The sequence below is a fragment of the Laetiporus sulphureus genome (genome assembly GCF_001632365.1).
Source record: "Laetiporus sulphureus 93-53 unplaced genomic scaffold LAESUscaffold_2, whole genome shotgun sequence".
NCBI lineage: Eukaryota > Fungi > Basidiomycota > Agaricomycetes > Polyporales > Laetiporaceae > Laetiporus > Laetiporus sulphureus.
Window position 1 is genome coordinate 965723 of NW_024468511.1, and position 20169 is coordinate 985891.

The 20169-nt window shown below is 49.3% G+C and overlaps 6 protein-coding genes across 6 annotated transcripts; 4 read left to right on the top strand and 2 right to left on the bottom strand.

Annotated features, from left to right (window-relative positions):
- Window positions 1-4080: 4080 nt before the first annotated feature.
- LAESUDRAFT_710574 (uncharacterized protein) lies at window positions 4081-5922 on the top strand (the record flags this gene model as incomplete). Its single annotated transcript, XM_040906775.1, has 9 exons — window positions 4081-4236; window positions 4303-4494; window positions 4551-4679; window positions 4734-4832; window positions 4895-5024; window positions 5158-5186; window positions 5212-5556; window positions 5585-5686; window positions 5782-5922. 9 exons carry the CDS (start codon window positions 4081-4083, stop codon window positions 5920-5922), a joined length of 1323 nt encoding a protein of 440 aa, XP_040769741.1.
- A 3839-nt stretch (window positions 5923-9761) lies between these two features.
- On the bottom strand, window positions 9762-10866 carry LAESUDRAFT_641303 (uncharacterized protein; the record flags this gene model as incomplete). Its single annotated transcript, XM_040903651.1, has 2 exons — window positions 9762-9962; window positions 10396-10866. Coding segments are annotated over 2 exons (672 nt in total), but the record flags the coding sequence as incomplete, so codon positions are not given.
- Window positions 10867-13028: 2162 nt separating this feature from the next.
- On the bottom strand, window positions 13029-13187 carry LAESUDRAFT_613440 (uncharacterized protein; the record flags this gene model as incomplete). The annotated part of the gene is made up of 1 exon (XM_040903181.1): window positions 13029-13187. A coding segment is annotated over one exon (159 nt), but the record flags the coding sequence as incomplete, so codon positions are not given.
- A 1165-nt stretch (window positions 13188-14352) lies between these two features.
- Window positions 14353-16974, top strand: LAESUDRAFT_641586 (uncharacterized protein; the record flags this gene model as incomplete). Its single annotated transcript, XM_040903670.1, has 4 exons — window positions 14353-14994; window positions 15070-15254; window positions 15308-16251; window positions 16301-16974. 4 exons carry the CDS (start codon window positions 14353-14355, stop codon window positions 16972-16974), a joined length of 2445 nt encoding a protein of 814 aa, XP_040769744.1.
- A 325-nt stretch (window positions 16975-17299) lies between these two features.
- LAESUDRAFT_754607 (uncharacterized protein) lies at window positions 17300-18756 on the top strand (the record flags this gene model as incomplete). Its single annotated transcript, XM_040911906.1, has 5 exons — window positions 17300-17364; window positions 17422-17691; window positions 17748-17965; window positions 18021-18071; window positions 18128-18756. 5 exons carry the CDS (start codon window positions 17300-17302, stop codon window positions 18754-18756), a joined length of 1233 nt encoding a protein of 410 aa, XP_040769745.1.
- A 603-nt stretch (window positions 18757-19359) lies between these two features.
- On the top strand, window positions 19360-20169 carry LAESUDRAFT_615370 (uncharacterized protein; the record flags this gene model as incomplete). Its single annotated transcript, XM_040903206.1, has 3 exons — window positions 19360-19566; window positions 19627-19819; window positions 19922-20169. Coding segments are annotated over 3 exons (648 nt in total), but the record flags the coding sequence as incomplete, so codon positions are not given.

The window sequence follows — 20169 nt, forward strand, 5'->3', positions numbered from 1 at the left end:
GAGGATCACGATGACCCAATGGTTGATGCTTGCACTCGGAGCGATGTCTGGGTTCTGCAACATGCCCTTAATGTACTTGGCATCCACTTCGACTATCAGGTTGCGAATGCCGATTAGATAGACCTTGAGTGCTCGCAAAGCACGATATAGCCCGTAGAGCTCGAGCTTTGGTTGCAAAAACTTTTTCTCATGATCGTTGAGCATGATGGACCCAAATCAATTGAAAAACTGCTTTTTTGAACCGTCAGTCGCGCCTTGGCACAACTGATATCCAACTGCGATCAGAGACATGTCCACTGCAAGAATAACCAGTGCTGGTGAGTCGTAATCGATCACTCTCAAAGCTGGCGACTCCAATAATGCCTGCTTTAGGTCTTCCATCACTTTGAGCTGTGCCTCACTGAATTCGAATGGAACTCCTTTCCGAGTAAGCTGCATGAGCGAGTGGGCTCGCTTTGCGAAGTCTTTGATGAAGATCCTCACAACTCCGATCATGCCTAGGAATGCTCAAACTTCTGATAGGTCCTTGCATGGACCTCAATTTCTGACTGTCCAGACTCGTGATTCATCTGGCAATCGTCCAAATGGTGTACACCTGTGTCCGACGACCATAATTTCCTCAGCACATAGTGTTAGCTTCATTCCCGAGAAGGTACCTCCAGCATATCCATCAGCTGCACAATGCGATTGAGATTCTGGAAGTGTTCCCAGATGAATCGTCGGATGCCATTGTTGCCTGCGATCTTCTCGCAGCTTCCGTCCGAATTGAGGTATCTAGTCACTGGACCTTTAACTGGGACATCATTGATGTATGGCATGGTGAACACGGAGATTTCTGATTGCAAAATGTATGTGACGTCATTGTGAAAGATTGGCACTGAGTTGATCCACCCCATCCGAAGGGTGACCAGTCACAAAGCTCCTAATGGTGTCTGGAATGTGGTGAGGTCACGCGATGTCTCCACTATGAGTCTCTCATCATATTCAACATATAGATCGAGCATTGCTCCACAGGCACGACTGCCGAACTGCTCTGCTAGATGCTCCGGAGTCAGCGTAACTCCCGAGTGCTGAATTGTGATGGCGTTGAGTGGTTCGAGACTGTGAATGAGTCGCAGAGACTTTCTGTCCTTCTTTACAACACAGAACCATCACATTCAGTATGAGGAGTTTGAGGGCTCGTAGACTCCGACGTCCAGCTTCTTCTTGATAATCGTGCAGACTTCCTTATAAATGCCCAGTGGAATCAGAATGTTCCGCTGAACCCATGGCTGATGTGGAATGACTGGGAAATTGATTGGCGGAAAATACCGCGACTTGAATTGTCCCCACTCGGAATCACTTCAAGTGAACACCTGATTGTGCAGACACATAAATGCATGCATGAGAGCTCACTCTTTTGGCTCGCTCTTTCAGCCACAAATATCACAGCTGGTGAACCACATCCAAAGCCTCCATGCATTCCTTCATATAGCGACCGGTCAGAAAGAATGGGCCTGGTCACTCTGGAAGCTTAGGTAGATGTCACAAAGGGTCTCTAACTATTCATCAAACGATTCAGAATTGCTCGGGTACTGATGCGATTACTGGTCGAGTTTTGAGTGCCACTGGCTTGTACTTTTTCTTGGTCACAGCGTAGCCTGCTCTCGAGCTTGACTCTTGATCGCAACCTTGGCCTATGATCATCTGTAGCAGTCGTGAAGTCTGAGGTGACTGTATACAATGATGATATGGCATCGAGGACCTGTCTTGAGGCTCGCAGATAGCTTGACTGAATGGAAATGGGATCAGAAGATACAACTGGGGAATAGGCTGATATACAGTGACCCACAAAACTGTTGATAAGATTGCTCACTTCGACTTGTATAGTGAATATCTTCTCAACCAATGGGTGAAGCTAGGCACACAAAACTTCGGACCTTACAAAGTACTTCAGAAGCTAGGCCCAGTCACATTCAAACTGGAACTGTCTAAGCAAATGAAGGTCCACCCGGTCTTCCATGCTAGCAAGTTGATCATGTATCACCAAGACACGGTCGCACACCATGAACCCTCAAAGGCCCCAGCTATAGAAATCGAAGGAGAACCAGAATTCGAAGTGGAAGAAATACTAGACTCAAAGGTAGTAAGGGGAAGGGTCCAATACCTCATCAAATGGAAAGGCTATGACCATTCCGACAACACATGGGAACCCTGAACAAATCTTACCAACACCGATGAGCTTCTTCAGACATTCCACCAGCAACACCCAGATGCAGCCAGAGCACCAATCAGGGTTGTCACTTTTGGTGGAAAATGCTTCAAACTATCCTCATACGAAGTTGCACCAATATCCACTCACAGTATCAACATGTCCGACCACCCGGACGAGTTCTTCCTATATCATAAGATGACAGATCTTGCCAAATCACCAAAAAAATCCTCAAATGAAGCAGCAGGATGGGATATTTATGCAGCAGAAATGCATGAAATCCCCCGGCATTCACGAGCTGTGGTAGGAACGGGAGTCGCAATTGACCCTCTCAAACATACCTATACATGAATAGCTCCACGCAGTGGACTGGCTGCATGAGGAATTGATGTGGGCGCAGGAGTTGTCGATCCAGACTACATGGGAGAACTCAAGGTCGTACTGATCAACACAACAGATTTCGTATTTTCAGTCAAACCGGGAGACAGGATAGCCCAGATAGTCTTCGAGTATTACGCCGAAGGGCTTCCCTCTTGAAGCTACCAACCGTTGCGAGCAACTAAAAGGAGAAACAAAGGTTTTGGCTCCTCGGGACAATGAGCCTTGAGAGGGGGGTAGTGTCACAGATTTTCACCACAAAGTCCACACGTGACTTTTCTCACATCACAGATCACGTGCTTCACCAATATCTCATGCCACTCAGCCACAGACGTGACACATAGAGATCAGGTAATAGTCCACATCATATGTTATGGTCCACACCCGCAGATGATACGGTCGGACCTGTCTATTCCAGGATACAATAGAGGCACCCATTTGGGAACAAAGGGAACAAGGACTATTGTTATGCGTCGGCCTTCCACTTCCTATTAGTTTAGCCAGAAGCGCAGATAGGCACGATGTTCGCACACGTTACTGCGGCAACCATCGATCTTCCCACTTATTGTTCTACATCTGGACATCTCATTGTTTCATGTACGGCCATTTGCTTATACCTGTAGATAGGTAGCTTAGGTAAGATAGCCCGCTGTATGTGTATATAAGACCAGCCATGTAGAGGACGAAACTTCAGATTGTTTCTCCTCATCTACTACCAGTAGCACTCACTGAGCTCATCAGCTCCTTCATATATCTCTACCCTTTCCTGTGTCAGCCACATCGACTAGTAAGTCAACACACTCTTATGCCACATAGGGTTCAGGGGGATATTTTGGGATCAGGAGGATCAGGACAGCACGTTCCACGTGACTGCTCCTTTTAGTCTTTTGGATCTCTTGTCCAGTGTTACTGTGACACAGTCCATTTTGAGGTCACGTCCTGAGGTCCATAGTGTGTCGTTCATGTAAATTATCTGTACTCCTGTCTCAATGTACCTGTTCCACCCCGAACTTGATGTCAAATGTTAGGGGAGTGGATTCATAGTGAGGGCAGTCACGCTGGCCACCTCACATTTTTGTTGGACTCAAATATTGACTGTTCCCAGTCAATGCCACCACGCCGAAAGCTGTGCACCTGATACCCACATGATCAAAGAGGCCTAGGTGGCATGAAAGACAGGCTCGGGCAGAAACAACAAAGCTTGAGGCAAAAACTGCCTGAATTCTGCTCAGAACACACACTGCCTGGTCTGCGAAGCCATTAGCTGAACTGCTCATGAGCCAATGCACACATCATGTCCTGTGACCCTCAAATGCTTCCACAAAAATTCCCATCAGTGGTCGAAACCCCACGGCACATCCGTGAGCCGATCTGAGGAGTTCAACATGTGGTGCGTCCACCAACCCCCATTTTCCCTCCATCTCTTCACTCCCCCCATCAGTCAGGTGACTATGTCTTTTACCTCCACCCTAAATGCTTCTGCCATTCCAGTCCTAGACCATGTGTCAGTCATGCCCATCACCAACCAGTATGTCGCCTGTACCATGCAGAAGCTCACTGCCTCCATCTGCCTCGAGCACAGCACATTCTCAGAGTGGAGAATGCCACTCACCATGTGCACGATGGCATATTTCTGGACAATGTCTGAGTGCCTTGCACCTCTAATCGTGAGTCAACCCCAGACACTGAGGTGGTAATGACACTAAGCAGCAACCAGACAGTGACATCTGCAGACCATGGAGAAGGTTGCCAAGGCCTGCCAGACAACCATGCCATGGATGTGGCAGCACACTGAGGTCATATATTCGCTCACCATCGGCCATCTCCAGGGGCTTGAACAGGACCCTCACAAGCTCACTGAGGCACTGGAGCAGATTAACAGCATGAACCACTGTCTCCAGCTGATGAACATGCCTTCATCTGAGGTTTGAAACTGATGACATGTGCCCCTTGTGACATGCTCCAATACTGGGTGGAGAAGATAATTGAGCCCTGCCTGTTCCACCTGGTGTGGTGGAACTTTACCACTCAGTACCCTGCGTTGGAGCCTGAACTGTTAGCAGCCCCTTCCAGTCATTCACCTGCCTCAAGGCTGCCTGTTCAGGGCACAGTGGGTCATCCACCCACTCCAGCTCATGAAGTGTGACCACTCAGGGAAACACAGCTGACCATGGCCCAGCCAGCACGCCATCTGCAGGATGTCCCAGACAGGATCCAGGGACAAGTTCTCCATCCATCAGCAAGATGTGATGCAATACCCATTGTAAGTCATCTGCTGTCTGGGTTTGACGATGGCCACACAGAGCAGCTAATTCATGAGCTCAGTGTACACTGGCAGAAGCCATGACACTCTGCGTCGAAGAGCCACCACTCGAAATGCAGGGCATCTCGATCTTTGATGAGGCATTTCCCCAGAGAGGCAGCCTGCAGTGCACCGAGTTCAAGGATTATGGCAGTGAGGGTGACCTGCAGGCTGAGTCACACAGCTCATAGTCCATCCTGCCAACGTTCTCAATCCTCCGCAATCCCACCCTGTGATGCACCCCTGATGTCCCCTACACCACCACCCAATTTATTGCTGCTCACAGTTCCAGGTCAAGACCATCATGCAGTACAGGTCAGTGCATGGCACCTCTGCTCAGGTCAGCACCCATGCCACACAACCTCATCCATCCATTGAGGGTGCTCATTTGATTGTGACTCAGGCACTGGGTTCAGGTGATGTTGCTCACCAAGTGACCCTGTCAGTCTCCATGCATGCCCCTGCTGCCAGCACACCCACTCCTCATCTGCACCCTCACCCAGCTACCCAGCTTGCAATGGCTCAATTGGCTGGCCCCTCATCTCATGTGACAGCGGAGACCACCCATTCATCTGCTCACCTACCACCCCCTCCTTTTGTTCTTATTCTGAGTGTGGAGGGGCCTTCTCATAGGCACATCGAGATCAACCCACTGATGTGCACACCTGCTGCAGCCTACACTGAGGTGTGGCACATGGACGATCCGTGCCCAGCCTGTCACCGGGACAAGATCTTGTGTTGATGGGACACCTGCAGCCATGCATGTCAACAGTGCACCAAGGCATGCGTCAAGTGCACCCTGGCCTTCAAGAATGGTGTGCCTAACCAACCCCATAAGTTCCACTGCTTCATCGCCTTGATCATCTCATTGATAACACGGTTACCACTCAGCCACCTCAACCTTTCTTAGACTTGCTGGGGCCACCCCAGGCCTCAGTACTTGATGGGATGGCCACTGTATGAACCTGACCCAGCCACACGTGGAGAGCTCCTGGAGGCCTTGGACCCCAAGATCCACAAGCTGGATGAATACATCGAGGAGCTGGCCTGAGCTTGCAAATGAGGTCATAGCACCAAGAGCGACTTGCCCCCAAAGAAATGCACTCAGACTCATGCCCTGTCACTGCCACCCATATTGTCCACCATGCAAGCCAGCCCCTCCAAGTGCTCTCCTTCCATTGTGCAAGCTGGATCATCAGAAGTGTCAACTGTGGCCAAGGAGCCTGGATCAGCCATGCACATCCCCATGCGAGTGACAGAGAAAAGCAGCACCATGCGTCATGAGCGCACTCATACGTCATCCATATACAATGATGTCCCCTTGTCTGCACCACCTTCTGCTGTGCTTGCAGTGATGGGCCCACGCTTGCTATCCCCAGTCACTGAGTTCACCAGCAATGAAGAGACATTTCACACCCAGGGCACCATCTTCCTGTAAATGGATGGAGAACGAGTGGACGGGGGGACACGCTAACAGAGTGGGCTTCAGTTCTCTGATAGATGAGCAACTCTATTAGTATGTACCTAACGGAGCTACGGTACATTAGTATATAAGATACTTTCAGGTAGAATGACAGAAGGACTCACTGGGCTTCAGTTCTCTGATAGATGAGCAACTGAAGCTCGGGGGAAGTAGCGAAGTGAGTGAAAAGTCTGACGAATGCTAATCCCTGATAAGTACATAAAAGGAAATACCTACTGTTAAGTGAGATTGTAAGTCCATACTTAGTCTTGTCTATGCTTGCTATTCCAACACTCCCCCTCAAGCTAGGTGAAGTCCAGCATTCCAGCGAACTTTTTCACCTTCAGACAGGTCAATGCCTTGGTAAGAAGGTCAGCGACCATGTCATTGGTCGAGCAATACAAGATGACAGCGTGTTCCATATCGATAATCTCATGAATAAAATAGTAGCGAATGTCGATATGCTTCGTTCGCGCATGAAGGAGTCCGCTCTGTGCGATTGCGATTGCGCTCTGATTGTCAGCGTGCAATGGTGTCGGTTCCACCAGAGGTGAGGTGAGTTCCACGAGAATTGCACGTAGCCACAACAGCTCACATGACGCATCAGATGCAACAATATATTTGGCCTCCGTGGAAGACAGCGCGATGAGAGGCTGCTTGCACGAAGACCAGCTGACAGCTCCCCCAGAGTAGAGGAAGCTGTAGGTCGAGATCAAGTGACAGTGGGCTTGCAAGGCCCAGTCAGCATCGGTGTAGCCTATAAGACCATCGGTTGTCACACTGAACATCAAGGCCAGGTCGCGTGTGCCTTTAAGATAGTGCAGCACGCATTTTGCAGCTTCCCAATGTGCGGGCACTGGGTCAGCCATGAAGCACGCCAGAGTCAAAGTGGCGAATGTGATGTCAGGACGTGTGCCGATAGCGGCATACATTAGGCTCCCGACAAGCCTTGCATATGGCTTGTGAGCCATGTGCACACGATCCTCATCCGTGAGCTCGATGCCAAAGAGATTGACGTGAGGGTCCATCGGGACCGTGAGTGCATAAGCTTCTGTCATGCTGATGTGATCGAGTATTGTGTCGATGTACGCAGCTCGTGAGAGCGAGATAGTGCGGACAGCACGGTCGCAGTGAATCTCAAAGCCCAGTAGCCAGTGTGCTTCACCCAGGTCGACAATCTCCAACCGTGCAGCGAGCTCCCACTTGAGGCCAGTCATGGTGGCCTTCGTGTCCATGATGAGCATGCAGTCATCAACATGCACAACAATGATGATGATGATGTTGGAGACAAAGGTGAAAAACACACCAAAATCGTGCTGGCTCCGCTGTAGGCCCAGGTCGGCAAACAGCTCACAGAGCTTGATGTACCATTGCTGACCAGCTTGTTTGAGGCCGTATAGCACCTTGAGCAGCTTCCAGACGTAGTTTTCACATCTGGGAACTTCGAAACCTCATGGTTGCTTCATGTAGATCGTCTCGTCGAGCTCGCCATTCAGGTAAGCATTTTTGAAGTTGATTTGATGGAGTTCCCAGTCGTTGGCAGTGGCGAGTGTAAGTGCGAGCTGTAGCGACACAAGGCTTGCTGTCGGTGATGCTGTCTGGTCGAAGTCAATGCCCGGGATCTGCAAGAACCCTTGCATGCATAGGCGTGCCTTGTAATTCGCAATCTCATTGTTCTCGTCATGTTTCCTGCGAAGTGACCATACTGATCTGACAACGTGCACGTTCTCCAGCTTCTCGACAAGCTCGTATGTTCTCATCACCTCAATCTTCACCAGCTCCTCCTGCATCACCTCTCGCCATTGCTCACATTCCGGCCCGGCCATCGCCTCTCAGTACAATGGAGTGTCACCGGCCATGGCCGTCAGAGCATAGAGGGTCTTCCCCTCATCATCGTATTCATCCTCCAGCTGATCCTGCACGAGCTTCGCGTGCTCGAGAATGCTCCTCGGAACGCGCTGTGCACCGCATCCACCGATGGTGCCAGTACCTGACTGTAAGTCACATATCCATTGAGATGGCTGACGCACACATTTAGAACATCCGGCTCCTGCGACGGGCATGCTCTCTGGCTTGATCGCCATGCTCTCTGGCTGCGGCAGCTCTGCGTTCGCGTTTATCGACTCGTTTGGGACAGTTGCAGGTGGTTGGACAGCATTGAATGGTACGATGGTCATGGCTGATGTGGAGGTCGATGGAGTTTAGAGTGAAGTGCCCGTAGGTGCATTTTGGTCACTTTTGTCCTTGTTTGGCTCTCCCTCAGGCTGAACGTTGATGGAGATGGGTGCATTTTCCTCGACGAAATGCACATCGCGTTCGACGGATACCTTGCGCTTGTCAGCCCAGTACACGCGGTGGCCCTTGCTGTGCACATCAAATCCAACCCAGCAGCCTGGATGCGACTTCAGATCGAGCTTCAAGGCTGTGTCAACGCGCACCCATACAGTGCATCCAGAACATGGTAGGGGGTCGAGATGGGGTTTCTCACCGGTAGCGTGTTCATGCAGATTTGACCCAGGGATGCTGTGTGTTATCGTGTGGTTGCGAAGCCACACGGTGTGCATGGCGGACTCAGCCCATAGGAATTTGGGGAGGTCCGCATCGAAGAGTAGTGCACAGAAGTGCTCGGCAAGCATACAGTTAATGCATTCAGCTTTGCCATTCTCCTGCGGGGAGTCATGCATGGTCCGGCGATGGTGCATACCTTCGCTCTTCAGGTAAGTCTGGAACTCTGTACTCATATACTCCCCTCCATTATTACTCTGCAGCTCCTTGATGGCCTTGACACCTCGGTGAGTTTTTGTCCATGAGCTGTAGGCCTTGTAACAAGCGAGGACATCGCTTTTGCAGGCAATAGGGCAGATGATCACCTCGTTTGAGTAATCGTCTATAAAGGAGACATAGTACTCCTTGCCTGCTAGGGACTTCACTGGTGCCTTCCACCATACGTCTGTGTGCATGCGCTGACTGTACGCAGTCACTTGCAGGCTCGAGCATGCCTTTGGGAATGACTCACAAGTCTGCTTTACCTTTGTGCATGGTTCGCAGAAATCGGTGGTCGAGTTCTCGAGTCGCACTCTGGTGACGATATTGGCCTCAACCATTTTCTTGAGGGCAAGGGCATGGGCATGTGCCATGCGACGGTGAAACTCAGTGAGTGACAGCATCATCATCAACGCTGTGTCCTTCATGGGTGCTGATGGGATCGGCGATCCAGGTAAGGGGTACAGACCGCTGTGCTCAGCAGCTACAAACACAGTGGTACCTCGAGGGGAGATGACATGGCATCTGTCATGCTTGAAATGGACAGTGTAGCCAGCCTTCATAGTGCAGCTGATGGAGATGAGAGCAAAGGGCACAGACGGTGTGTAGAGGATGTCACATAGCATAAACTTCACGCTTCTTCCCTTGTGTACAGTATCGATGCAAACATCACCTTCACCTGTGGCATAGAAGATGCGTCCATTGGCTGAAGTGATCGGCTTGTGCTCGGTGTCCCGGAAGGTGACGAAATTCGAGCACACCAGATCAAAGTGTCGGCTTGCACCTGAATTGAGGATTTGGGTGAGCTTCGGAAGCTTCGCTCGCTCGACCTTCGAGAAATCGGTCGCAATGGCGAATGTGAACACCTTGTCATTGCCTGTTGTCACTGCATTTGCACTGGCTCCCCCTGAGCCCTTGTCATGCTTTCTCCCCCCAGTTCTTGCTCTGTGGCCCTTGGCCCTCTTTTCTGCCACCTTTTACCCAGCAGTCCTCTTTCAGGTGGCTGGGCTTGCTGCAATTGTTGCATTTTTTCCTCACATCCTTGCCGCCTGACCTCGTCATGAGTGCAGAGTCATCTGCAGTGCTCTGCGACTCATCCAGAGCAAACTCATCGCGTGCGACTGAGTAGATCTGGCATAAGAGTTCGTCGGATGTGATGGTGAGAGTGGGAGTTGTGATGGTGCCAGTAGCCTGGATGGAAGCCAGGTGAGTAGCGGAGAGGATGGTGCATATGATGGGGCGATAGGACTCTGGGAGACAGCTGATGATGAGCACGCAGTATTGCTTGTCATCAAGAACACTGCCAGCTGTCATGAACTCGGTCTTGAGCTTCTGGAGCCTGTCTAAGATCAGTCGAGGGTCCTTCTCCTCGGTGCAGCAAAGAGTGTGCATCCGTCGGAGTAGTTCTGCCTGAACGAAGTCACCGTGATTGTCATACTCAGCGATGACTATTTTCCATGCTCCGGACGCCTTCTTCTCGAGGATAATCCGGAGTTTCAGCGTTTCCAGTAGCGTCTGGTACAGAAGTGTTTTGATCGCCTCATGTCCGGCAGCCCAAGTGTTGTACGCATCTGCATATGACTTGTCTGCATCGGAATCCACCCCTGGAGCTGTGGGTGCAGTAGGCTCCTTGTTGCAGCCATCGAGATATCGTGCCAGCTTCTTCGTCATCACGGCGGACCTGAGTTGCTCCTTATAGAGCACCCAGTTCGATCCATCTTCCGCAAGGCAGGGGATCCTGACTGATGATTCGTGATTGCTGAGCGACATCTCGTAGTGGCCGGCGGGGCTCATAACCTGTAAATGGATGGAGAACGAGTGGATGAGGGGACACGTTAATGGAGTGGGCTTCAGTTCTCTGATAGATGAGCAACTCTATTAGTATGTACCTAACGGAGCTACGGTACATTAGTATATAAGATACTTTCAGGTAGAATGACAGAAGGACTCACTGGGCTTCAGTTCTCTGATAGATGAGCAACTGAAGCCCGGGGGAAGCAGCAAAGCGAGTGAAAAGTCTGACGGGTGCTAATCCCCGATAAGTATGTAAAAAAATACCTACTGTTAAGTGAGATTGTAAGTCCATACTTAGTCTTGTCTATGCTTGCTATTCCAACACTTCCCTGGCCCGAGTATGAAGACACTTGGCAAGCAGAAGGCTGCCAATGCATCAGATGAAGAGGGTGAAGTTGTGGGAGTGCTGGACCTCACCAAAGAGTAGGCAATGGGTCAGCATGGTAAGTTGGTCTCAGTGCATGTGCACGACGTATGCTCGCCCCTTTCGCGTTCCGTTTTCACTACTGGGTCCCACTATTGTAATACAATTTAGCATAGTACTGCTAGAAAAATTGTGTATAACCCCTGCACACACTGTATAATTGTACTATATGAGCAGATGCTTGTCATAAACATGTTCAACAATGCACGTAGCTGTTGTAGCTTCTGTAGAATGTTTCTGCTAGCATTATAATTGAGTTGTAGCCCTTGTTAAACACTTTTGTAGTTGTTGTAATATCTCATTGGTCTTTGTAGAATGTTTCTGACAGGTCTCATTGGTGTTTGTAAAATGTTCCTGCTAGAACTATAATTAAGTTGTAAGTCCTGTAAAACATTTCTACAGCTGTTGTAATATCTCATCAGTCCTTGTAACATGTTCCTGGCAGGCATTGTAATATCTCATTGGTGTTTGTAGAATGTTCCTGCTAGGATTGTAATATATATGTGCACTTAAGTTGGCATTCTTGTAAAAGCCTCCGAAGCTATTGCAATGTCTTGTTAAATGTCTTGTAAAGCTTGTGATCACCCTTTATAAACTATGATAAAACTTGGTAAAATCTCTGACATGCTTTTACAAACTATTGTAAAACTCACTATGAAAAAGACAATATAATAAAGAAGAATGCAGATTTGTTTTTGTTAGATAAAGAATGCCTTGTAGAACTTGTGACAACTCATTAAAAAGCACATTGTAGGTCATTAAAAACCCTGTCAGAGAGATCTATTGTAAATAACTATATCTCTATTGATGCCTTCCACTAACCTATGACAATGATACTAAACTGATTCAATAGCCATTTATAAATCACTATGCCTGGAAGAAACATATTATAAAATACATCATAAATACAGTGAACTGAGAAATAAAATAATCTAAAATAACATTAATCTGTTTCTCAGAGTATCTGTTAACTGCTACAACAGAAGTTTTATGTCAAACAGTGATGATGAAATGCAAATCTTAAGATATGAAGGCTTATGTAAACTGAAATTCAATGCTCACACAGATAAAGCACTGGCTTGCCAAGTTAAGCACTGATCATGCAAATTTGACACCAAGACAGTCAATGATTTAGCATGATACCTGAGAATTAAAATGGCTTAAAATAGCAATGAGTTCCATTTAAGTACATAGGTGAATTTGAAAAACAAATTAAGCAAACAGCCATTATAAACTGCAACTCTAACCAGACTTATTGTAACTGTAACAACCACTGCTAGCTGTCAGCCTTTAGCATCTTATTAGAATGTATATATATTAGCTGTAATAATCATTATCAGTTAGCCATAGCCTTATATGAAAACTAAGCATCCTTTCCACACCAACTGTCTTGAGGAAGAATCTTAGCACATTTCAAGCAATTTCTGTATTCATGATGAAGAAGCAGTATATACATCAAGGATGTACTACTTGTGACACATAGCTACAGAAGGTAGCACACAGACAAGATTACAGCTGAAGACATCTGAAACAGGCATTGGCCAGGTCAGTATTATGCTCACATCCACTTGTTTGGGGCTTTGGTTGGCTCTTGAGCTGCCCGCTTGCGAAAGCTTACCATGGAGCACATGGACAAATGCTCAAGAACCCAAAGTACATCACCAATTGCATCCACCACATCCATAATCTCAGAATCTGAACGTGCAGCATGCATCCACCACGACAGAGTGATGATCACCAGATGAAGGCCATTGCAGCCTCCACGCTCAAGAGCTGACCAGTCCATGTCTGATGAGAATGCCTCCTGCTTGAGAGGCCAGGTAGTATCGCCATGGTGTACAGCTGGCTGTAGATTGTACCACCATCCCTTCCACATCTGACCAAAGATGCCTGGATCACATGTGACAGCCCACCTGGACCTCACAGACTCCAGACCTTGCTAGGTTGCCATAGCCGGTAGCCTCCGCAACCTAACAAGGTCCGGAGGTCAATTCCTCACTATCTGCCAATACCACCAGCAATAGCGCAGGAATTTACCGTAAATGGCAACGCTGATCAACGCGGCTGATAACGGTTTTCAGCCGCGATCAGATGATCAACCACGCCTCATGGCTACCGTCAGCCCACACCTGGGCCACCGGATCTCCCCGCCCGCTGTCCCGGACATCGGGGCGCCATGCATCGTCATCGCCGCCGACAGCGACGATGAGCTCCCCTTATTTTTCTCGTTTCTTTCACTTTTTCTTTTGTTTTTTTAATACTTTTGATATACATTACTCCCTCAGTGCAATAGTATAGAAATCGGAGTGTCATTTTGTATTCTAACTTGTCGTGTCAGGCACATCACGTGAGACACGTGACACGACGCGTCGCGACAAGTTATTTAACGCGGCACCTTAGCTTTTCACTTTGCCACCGATAATCTCGCTTTGACGTCATCTGCTTCGTCTGCTCAGCTCTGTGGTGGCCATGGGGCACATCAAGCCACGCCGCAAGCCACGTGTGATCGTAGCCACCTCCTCAAAGCGCTCACGGACTCTGGGTGTGACTGGTATCACGGAGGAGAATAAGAAGGCGGCGCAAAGGCAGGCTCTAAGGACATCAGGTACATTTTTTCTTTACTACGGTGGATGATATATTAATATTTGATGCATCATTGTTGTAGGACTTAGTCAACAATCACGCAAGATTATCGCAGAACTTAGAGGCGAGGATTTGCCCCCTGACCACAGTGGCGCGGACATCCAGGATGTTCTCATGAACATTCAGCAAGATGGAGGAGGAGAGGAGGCAGACTGGGAGGATGAGCCTACGGATGAGTCATTCGTCCATGCGCTCAGAGATATTATGGGCTCGAGGTGCGTTGCAACATTTGTACGAGCATTGCTCAATACTTACATCCTTCCAGGTGGCGAGAACGATGGTACAAGGATGCTCGGACGTGGCGTCAACGGGTAGACCGCATGGACAAGAACTGGAAGCCTCTACTTCCCTGTCTTGTGGACTCCTACCTCCAATGACAATATTCGATGGTGGCCATGCCTAGCGAGAATCCCTCCTCTCACGATTTTACCATCGACACACTTGACATATATACCCTGGCAACGTCAGCAACTATACGCCGCAGAGCCGAAGACGTCTCCGCTTCTGAGGCCCTCGCGCATAGCAGATACCTCGGGACATCTCCAGTGAATCCATCTCTTGCTATCTCGTTCTCCACCCTCGAACTCTTCCGCTGTATCAGGCTTTTTAAGCCATCCTTTAGTGTGGAGGCCTTCGCGAAGCTCGTATCTTACTACTACAAGATCCCTTTCCGACGTCACTACCGCACTGCCATCGCAAATGCGTTCGACATCTATCTCAGCATTCTACGCGAGGTTCGCAAGCGCATCAACACTACCTTGGGTCAAGACACACCTAACTGGCATGTTCTGAATGCATGCCCTGCCTGCACATACGAACTTGATGAGGAGCCACCTCTCGAGTGGCGGCGCATCTTCGCAATGGATGGCAACAACTCACTCAAGCGAATCGCAGAGGTCAGCAACCGTGCGCGCGGTGACATGCGCAGCTTTGCAACGAGCGACTACTTCTTGTCCCGGGACTTCGTCGATCGCTATGCCAACGAGGTGAAGTCAAGGCCTCGCTCGAAGAAGGTTGACACTCGCAGTGGACAGCCCGTGCAGGACGGTGGTGAGAGTGGAAGCGACGATGATGGCGATGTGCCCAGCGTGGAGATTTCAACAATGGCAGAGGGGGATCCAACGGACGGCGAGGATGGCAACGTCACGACAGCTCCATGTGCGACCAACTGGAAGGCAGCGGCTTCTGAAGATCACAAGCATATGTGGGCCATATTCGATGAGGCAGGCATTTTTGTAGCTGCGTGCAGGCACGGCCTCATGCTCTGGGTCACGGACATGGTCCAGAGCGGTGAACTGTGAGTCTACAACGCATTGCAACCTGTTTCATGCTGATGATTGTCACAATCAGTGCAAAATATCCCCTGGCAATCTTGGCCAAGGCTTTAGAAGTCTTCGGCATCAGGCTTCTCGTGCCCTACAATATCGGATGTGTATTCCAGGAAACTACAGCACGAAGTTCGCTGGGGCCAGATTGGCTGCAAAGCGGCTCTCGGTGCTGCGTGAACACGTTCCATGGATACACGCACAACTATACTTGCCAGATGCAGAACCACCTGAACATTATCAAGGGGATGGGCCTCGAGGATGGCGAGACCCTCAAACGGCTCTTTAGCGCATCTAATAGCCTCGCATTGGTCACCTGGTATGCGTCACCCTACCGTCGGCATGTCCTCATTGACCTCTTCTTCCAGCAATGGGATGACGAGAAATATGGTAATCTTAGTCTAATGTTGTACAACAACTGTGTACAGGCATTGAAGATCATCAACGAGGATTCTATCGCACTGGCCGATACCATGCAAGCTCTCACGGTCAGCCGCGAAGATCTTGACAAATGGTCTTTGGAAGAGCGGCACTATTTCAAAACTCTGGGTCAAGAACACCCGTGGGATGTGCACGCCGTTGCATACATCGAGAAACTTCAAGAATGGCGTGCCATGCGTGCGCAAGTCGAAAATGTGCATGCACAATTCGTCAGTTCCATCCCATCTGACTATACATTTATCCTACCCTCCACCAGCACTGTCGACTACTACGCTGAGGCGTCATGCACACAGAAGCTCGAGACGAAGTGGCGTTACAGCGAGGAGTGTGAGCGCATGCTCCTGCATGATGTTGCCACCATGGAAGTGAAGATGGGCATCACGAGACGCTGGCAACCGACTGACCGTGAGTACATGGAAACTGTGAAGTATATTGTCGAGCGACGATATCACCGTGCACTCGAACACCTTCAACGCCTTGTCATACAGCGTCTCTTTGAGCTTCACAAGCTCAATCTTGCGCAGACTGGTAAGTATCATCACATTTTGTACTCGTCGTCGGCTAATTATATTCGCAGCATATCATGCGCGCACTCACATTGCAAAGTCTCTGCAAACTCGGTGCAAGGCGATCTGCAATGCCGTGAAGACGTACAACGCTGCGGCCCTCACACTCGATCCACCACGTCCTACCCTTGACTGGTCAAAAGTCTCGCACTACAGCTTCCTCGACGAGTTTGCGCTGCTTCAAGACACTCAAAATGATATTCGTCAAAAGCCCTGGGCCACTCCAATTGCACGTGAATGTATGAAGAAGGCACGTCGCCTCGATCGTGCACATGAAGAGGTCATGCGTGTTGGTATAGAAGCTCGGCGGCTGCAAACATCAATTGTTGATGAGGAAATCCTTTTCTCTCGTGCGCTAACTTCACTGGATGAACAGATGTCACCGTTATATGGAGCCGTTCAAGAGTTTTGCGAGCGCCGTCGCCACATCAATGCACGTCACCTTGCCCATCTTCAACAGCTCTCAGAGCTTGAGGGTTTTGTGACCGATCTGTCACCGGGACAACGCAAAGGTTCGACAGCATCATCAACAGATTCTGGTGCACATATCACTCCGACAATGCTCACTTGCACGAACCTGGTGGGCATCGAGGACGACGAGCTACTTGCAGCACAGGATGATGAGGTCAATGGGGATCTTGGGGAACTTGTAGACTATCTCTCAGAGTTATCTGTGAAGGAGTAGCTTCGTGTACAATCAATCATGCTGTCTAGATGTTGTCGGAATCAAAACGGTTGCTGAATGCTCTAGAAAGCCACAAAATGATGAAAGATTAAATGAAATATATTAGTGACTGAACTGAGAACATCACAAGCTACAGAATTTACGAGAGAAATGAGCTGGAATCAGTGTCAGCACGCATATGCATGAACGAGTCGTTCAGCCACAGCTCATGGCGTTGAGCGATCGAGCAATGGCAGAACTCATTGCGCCACTCACTGTTGCGCAAAGCATATCAGTGTCCCCTCGCTCTTTCTCCCCAGCTGCATCACCTCCCTGCTCTCTCGTCATGCATAGAGGTTCTCAGTACATCACTGTTCTCGGAGGTCCTCATCCTGGTATCTATGATGCGCGGTGAGTCTAAATTAACGTTCAGATAGTGACGCTGTGATCTCACCACATGAGCATTAGTCCACCCATTGGCTATGGTGGATACACCTCCCCGCTTCCAGTCATCATCCACTACACAGATCACACCGTTGCGACTTCTGTCTACATGCTGCAGCCATTTTTTCATCGCTTCGCAGGCGATGCATGTGAGCCGAACGACCTTATCATCAAGGAGATGGTCCACAGTCTGCTTCTCTGGAAGGAAGCAAGAAAGGTGATTCCGGATACACGAGAGTTTGAGAATGTATATGTCGTTGTCCGTGGCAGAAAGACCGGTATCTTTTTTTCCTGGTAAGTCTGTCGTTGAACGATCAGCGCTCAGCTGTCAAATCTGACAGCAAAGTCAGGAAGCAGTGTTATGTACAGGTTCACGGGTTCTCAGACGTGAGGTTTATGGCCTACAAGAACTTACCAGAGGCCATTGCCCACTTCTTGCATAAGGAGCCTGCAACATACGAGTCTCTGAATGATCCAACATCATGGCTAGGGACGTTCGAGAACTATCTCATGGATATTCTGAATCAGAGCATTCGCGCTGATGAAAATGGTGATGACGATGAGGACGGTGAGTTGCTTTTCACCGTTGCTTCTTTCATTGAACCTACTTCTCTTCTATGTAGCGGTAAACGGCACAACGGGACGGTCGGAGCACGTTATAGAAGGACTCAATGGTACGGCGGTTCTCTTCTCACTAACATCACTGATGCACTCTTCAACCTCCTTCCAGATCTCATGCAAACTGTTCACATTGACAACACGCTGCTGTCGGCGTCTGAACTATCTGGAAAGGGCCCTCGCATGACCAACTCATGTTCCAGCAAGACACATGTGCACGAGGTATCATCCAAGATAGTCGGCACGTACTCAGAGATGCCTTCGCATGCAGCATGCATCCCTTCAAACGTTCGATCTCACGCTGTCAAGATGGACGCCGGACCTTCGCAAGTGCAAGAGTCTCCTGCTCCCCTGATCCATATCATCAATGCAAAGCCCACGACTGCTCTGTACACTGTTGAGCAGTGTTCCACGCCTCTCACACTGACTCCATACATTCGGTCTCCATCTCCATCTCCTTTCGATAGTCGGGATCACAATCAACAGCGTTCGTGTTGCACTGGTGTCATCAACCTCAGTTTCAATGATGACATCAACGAGAAGTTTCTTGTACCATCTCTCGGCACGTATGCTGATTATTACATATCATCCCATAGTTATACTTACCGTGCGCGGGTGGAGGTGGTTGCGGCATTTGCCAATAGCCGCAATAGAGAGGAATTTGTTGCTCGCCTCCATGGTGTCGATGTCCCAGCAAAGCACTTAGAATATATCTACTTTCTGTGCAAGAACCGCATTTAAATCCTATCTACTGCTCTCTCAATGAATTAAATCATGTTCCATATTTGAGTCACGTGTGAATTTTTGTTGATTGTCAGAGACGCATCCGTCGCGCGACGTGTCTCGTGTTACACACCATCAAACTTCTTTGACAGCTGATCCTTGACGTGTGGGCTTCCCTCTGACATGTCTCCAGCACAAGTGGCAAATCTCCTGCAGCGTCTCCCGAGCAAGAAGCGGAAGAGTCCGGCAACTCTACAGGCTCGTCGGCCTTGGAGGACCAGAACTAAATGCAAGCTGATCCCGAAGACAGCAGCTGAAAGAGCGCACTTGCAAAATGCCAGACGCGAGCAAAAGGAGGCGCTAAACCAAGCACTGTCTGAAGCTCGTGAGATGATTCTCGAGCAGGCACGGGTGATGCGAGAGCGCTTCGGTTCCCACAAGGTCGACTACTACTTTCGTCTCATCATGCAACGGCCACGCAAGTCTGTCTACAAGAGACAGGTCAACCCATGGAATGCCTGGCAACGTGGTGAAGTGAAGCGCCGCAATGACGGTACGTGTATCTGACATCAACTTACTATATGAGATTCTCATTTGCCTTGATTATCAGCACTGCCACCTGGTGAGCCCCGGAGGAAGACTGACTACTGGGCCCCAATATTGAAGGAGGAGTGGGCATTGTTGGCAAAGGAGGAGCGCGCTATGGCTGCCGCACCATACATCAAGGAGCTGCAGGCAGAGCGCAAGATGAAGAAATACTCGGTCCACGACATGGAGCAGGCGGCATTCAATGATGCCCGTGGGTCGCTCGCAAGCATCCAGCATGAGGTGCATTATTTATCACTATATGTTTCCATATTTGCACCGCTAACTTTCGAATTGTGGCAGCTCATGGCATTGAGTGAGCGCACGGGGATGCAAACGATCCTCTTCGCCGTGCGCTCTACTCCTAAGTCTTACGGAAGCCCGCACGTATTCTACACCGATGACCGCCTTTCAGATTTCATCGAGTTCACAACAAAGAACTCGGTGGCTGACTTTTCTGCCCGGATGGATGGATATGTGCTTTCTGGGGTAGACGGTACGTATATTTTTCCGCTGTATGTCCGATATCTTATGAAGTCAATAGGTGCTGTTACAAACTACAACCAGGAGACCACTAGGATGAAGAGCCGGTTGGCAGCTCTTATCAAGCAGAAACTGAGTAAGGCAAGATTTCTTCATTCTGCATTCATACTGACATCACTCATAGAAGAAGGGTCTCCACGGCCCGTCGGACGGCTTACTTACATCAATTTTGAGATGAACATCACCATTCCATACCGAATGCTCATCAAGGGGTGGCCTCTCACCAGATTCTGTTGCCCGAGCGACATATCCACCCGCATGGAGGTTCAGCTCTGTCTCACGGCTTGGGAGACAGGAACAGCT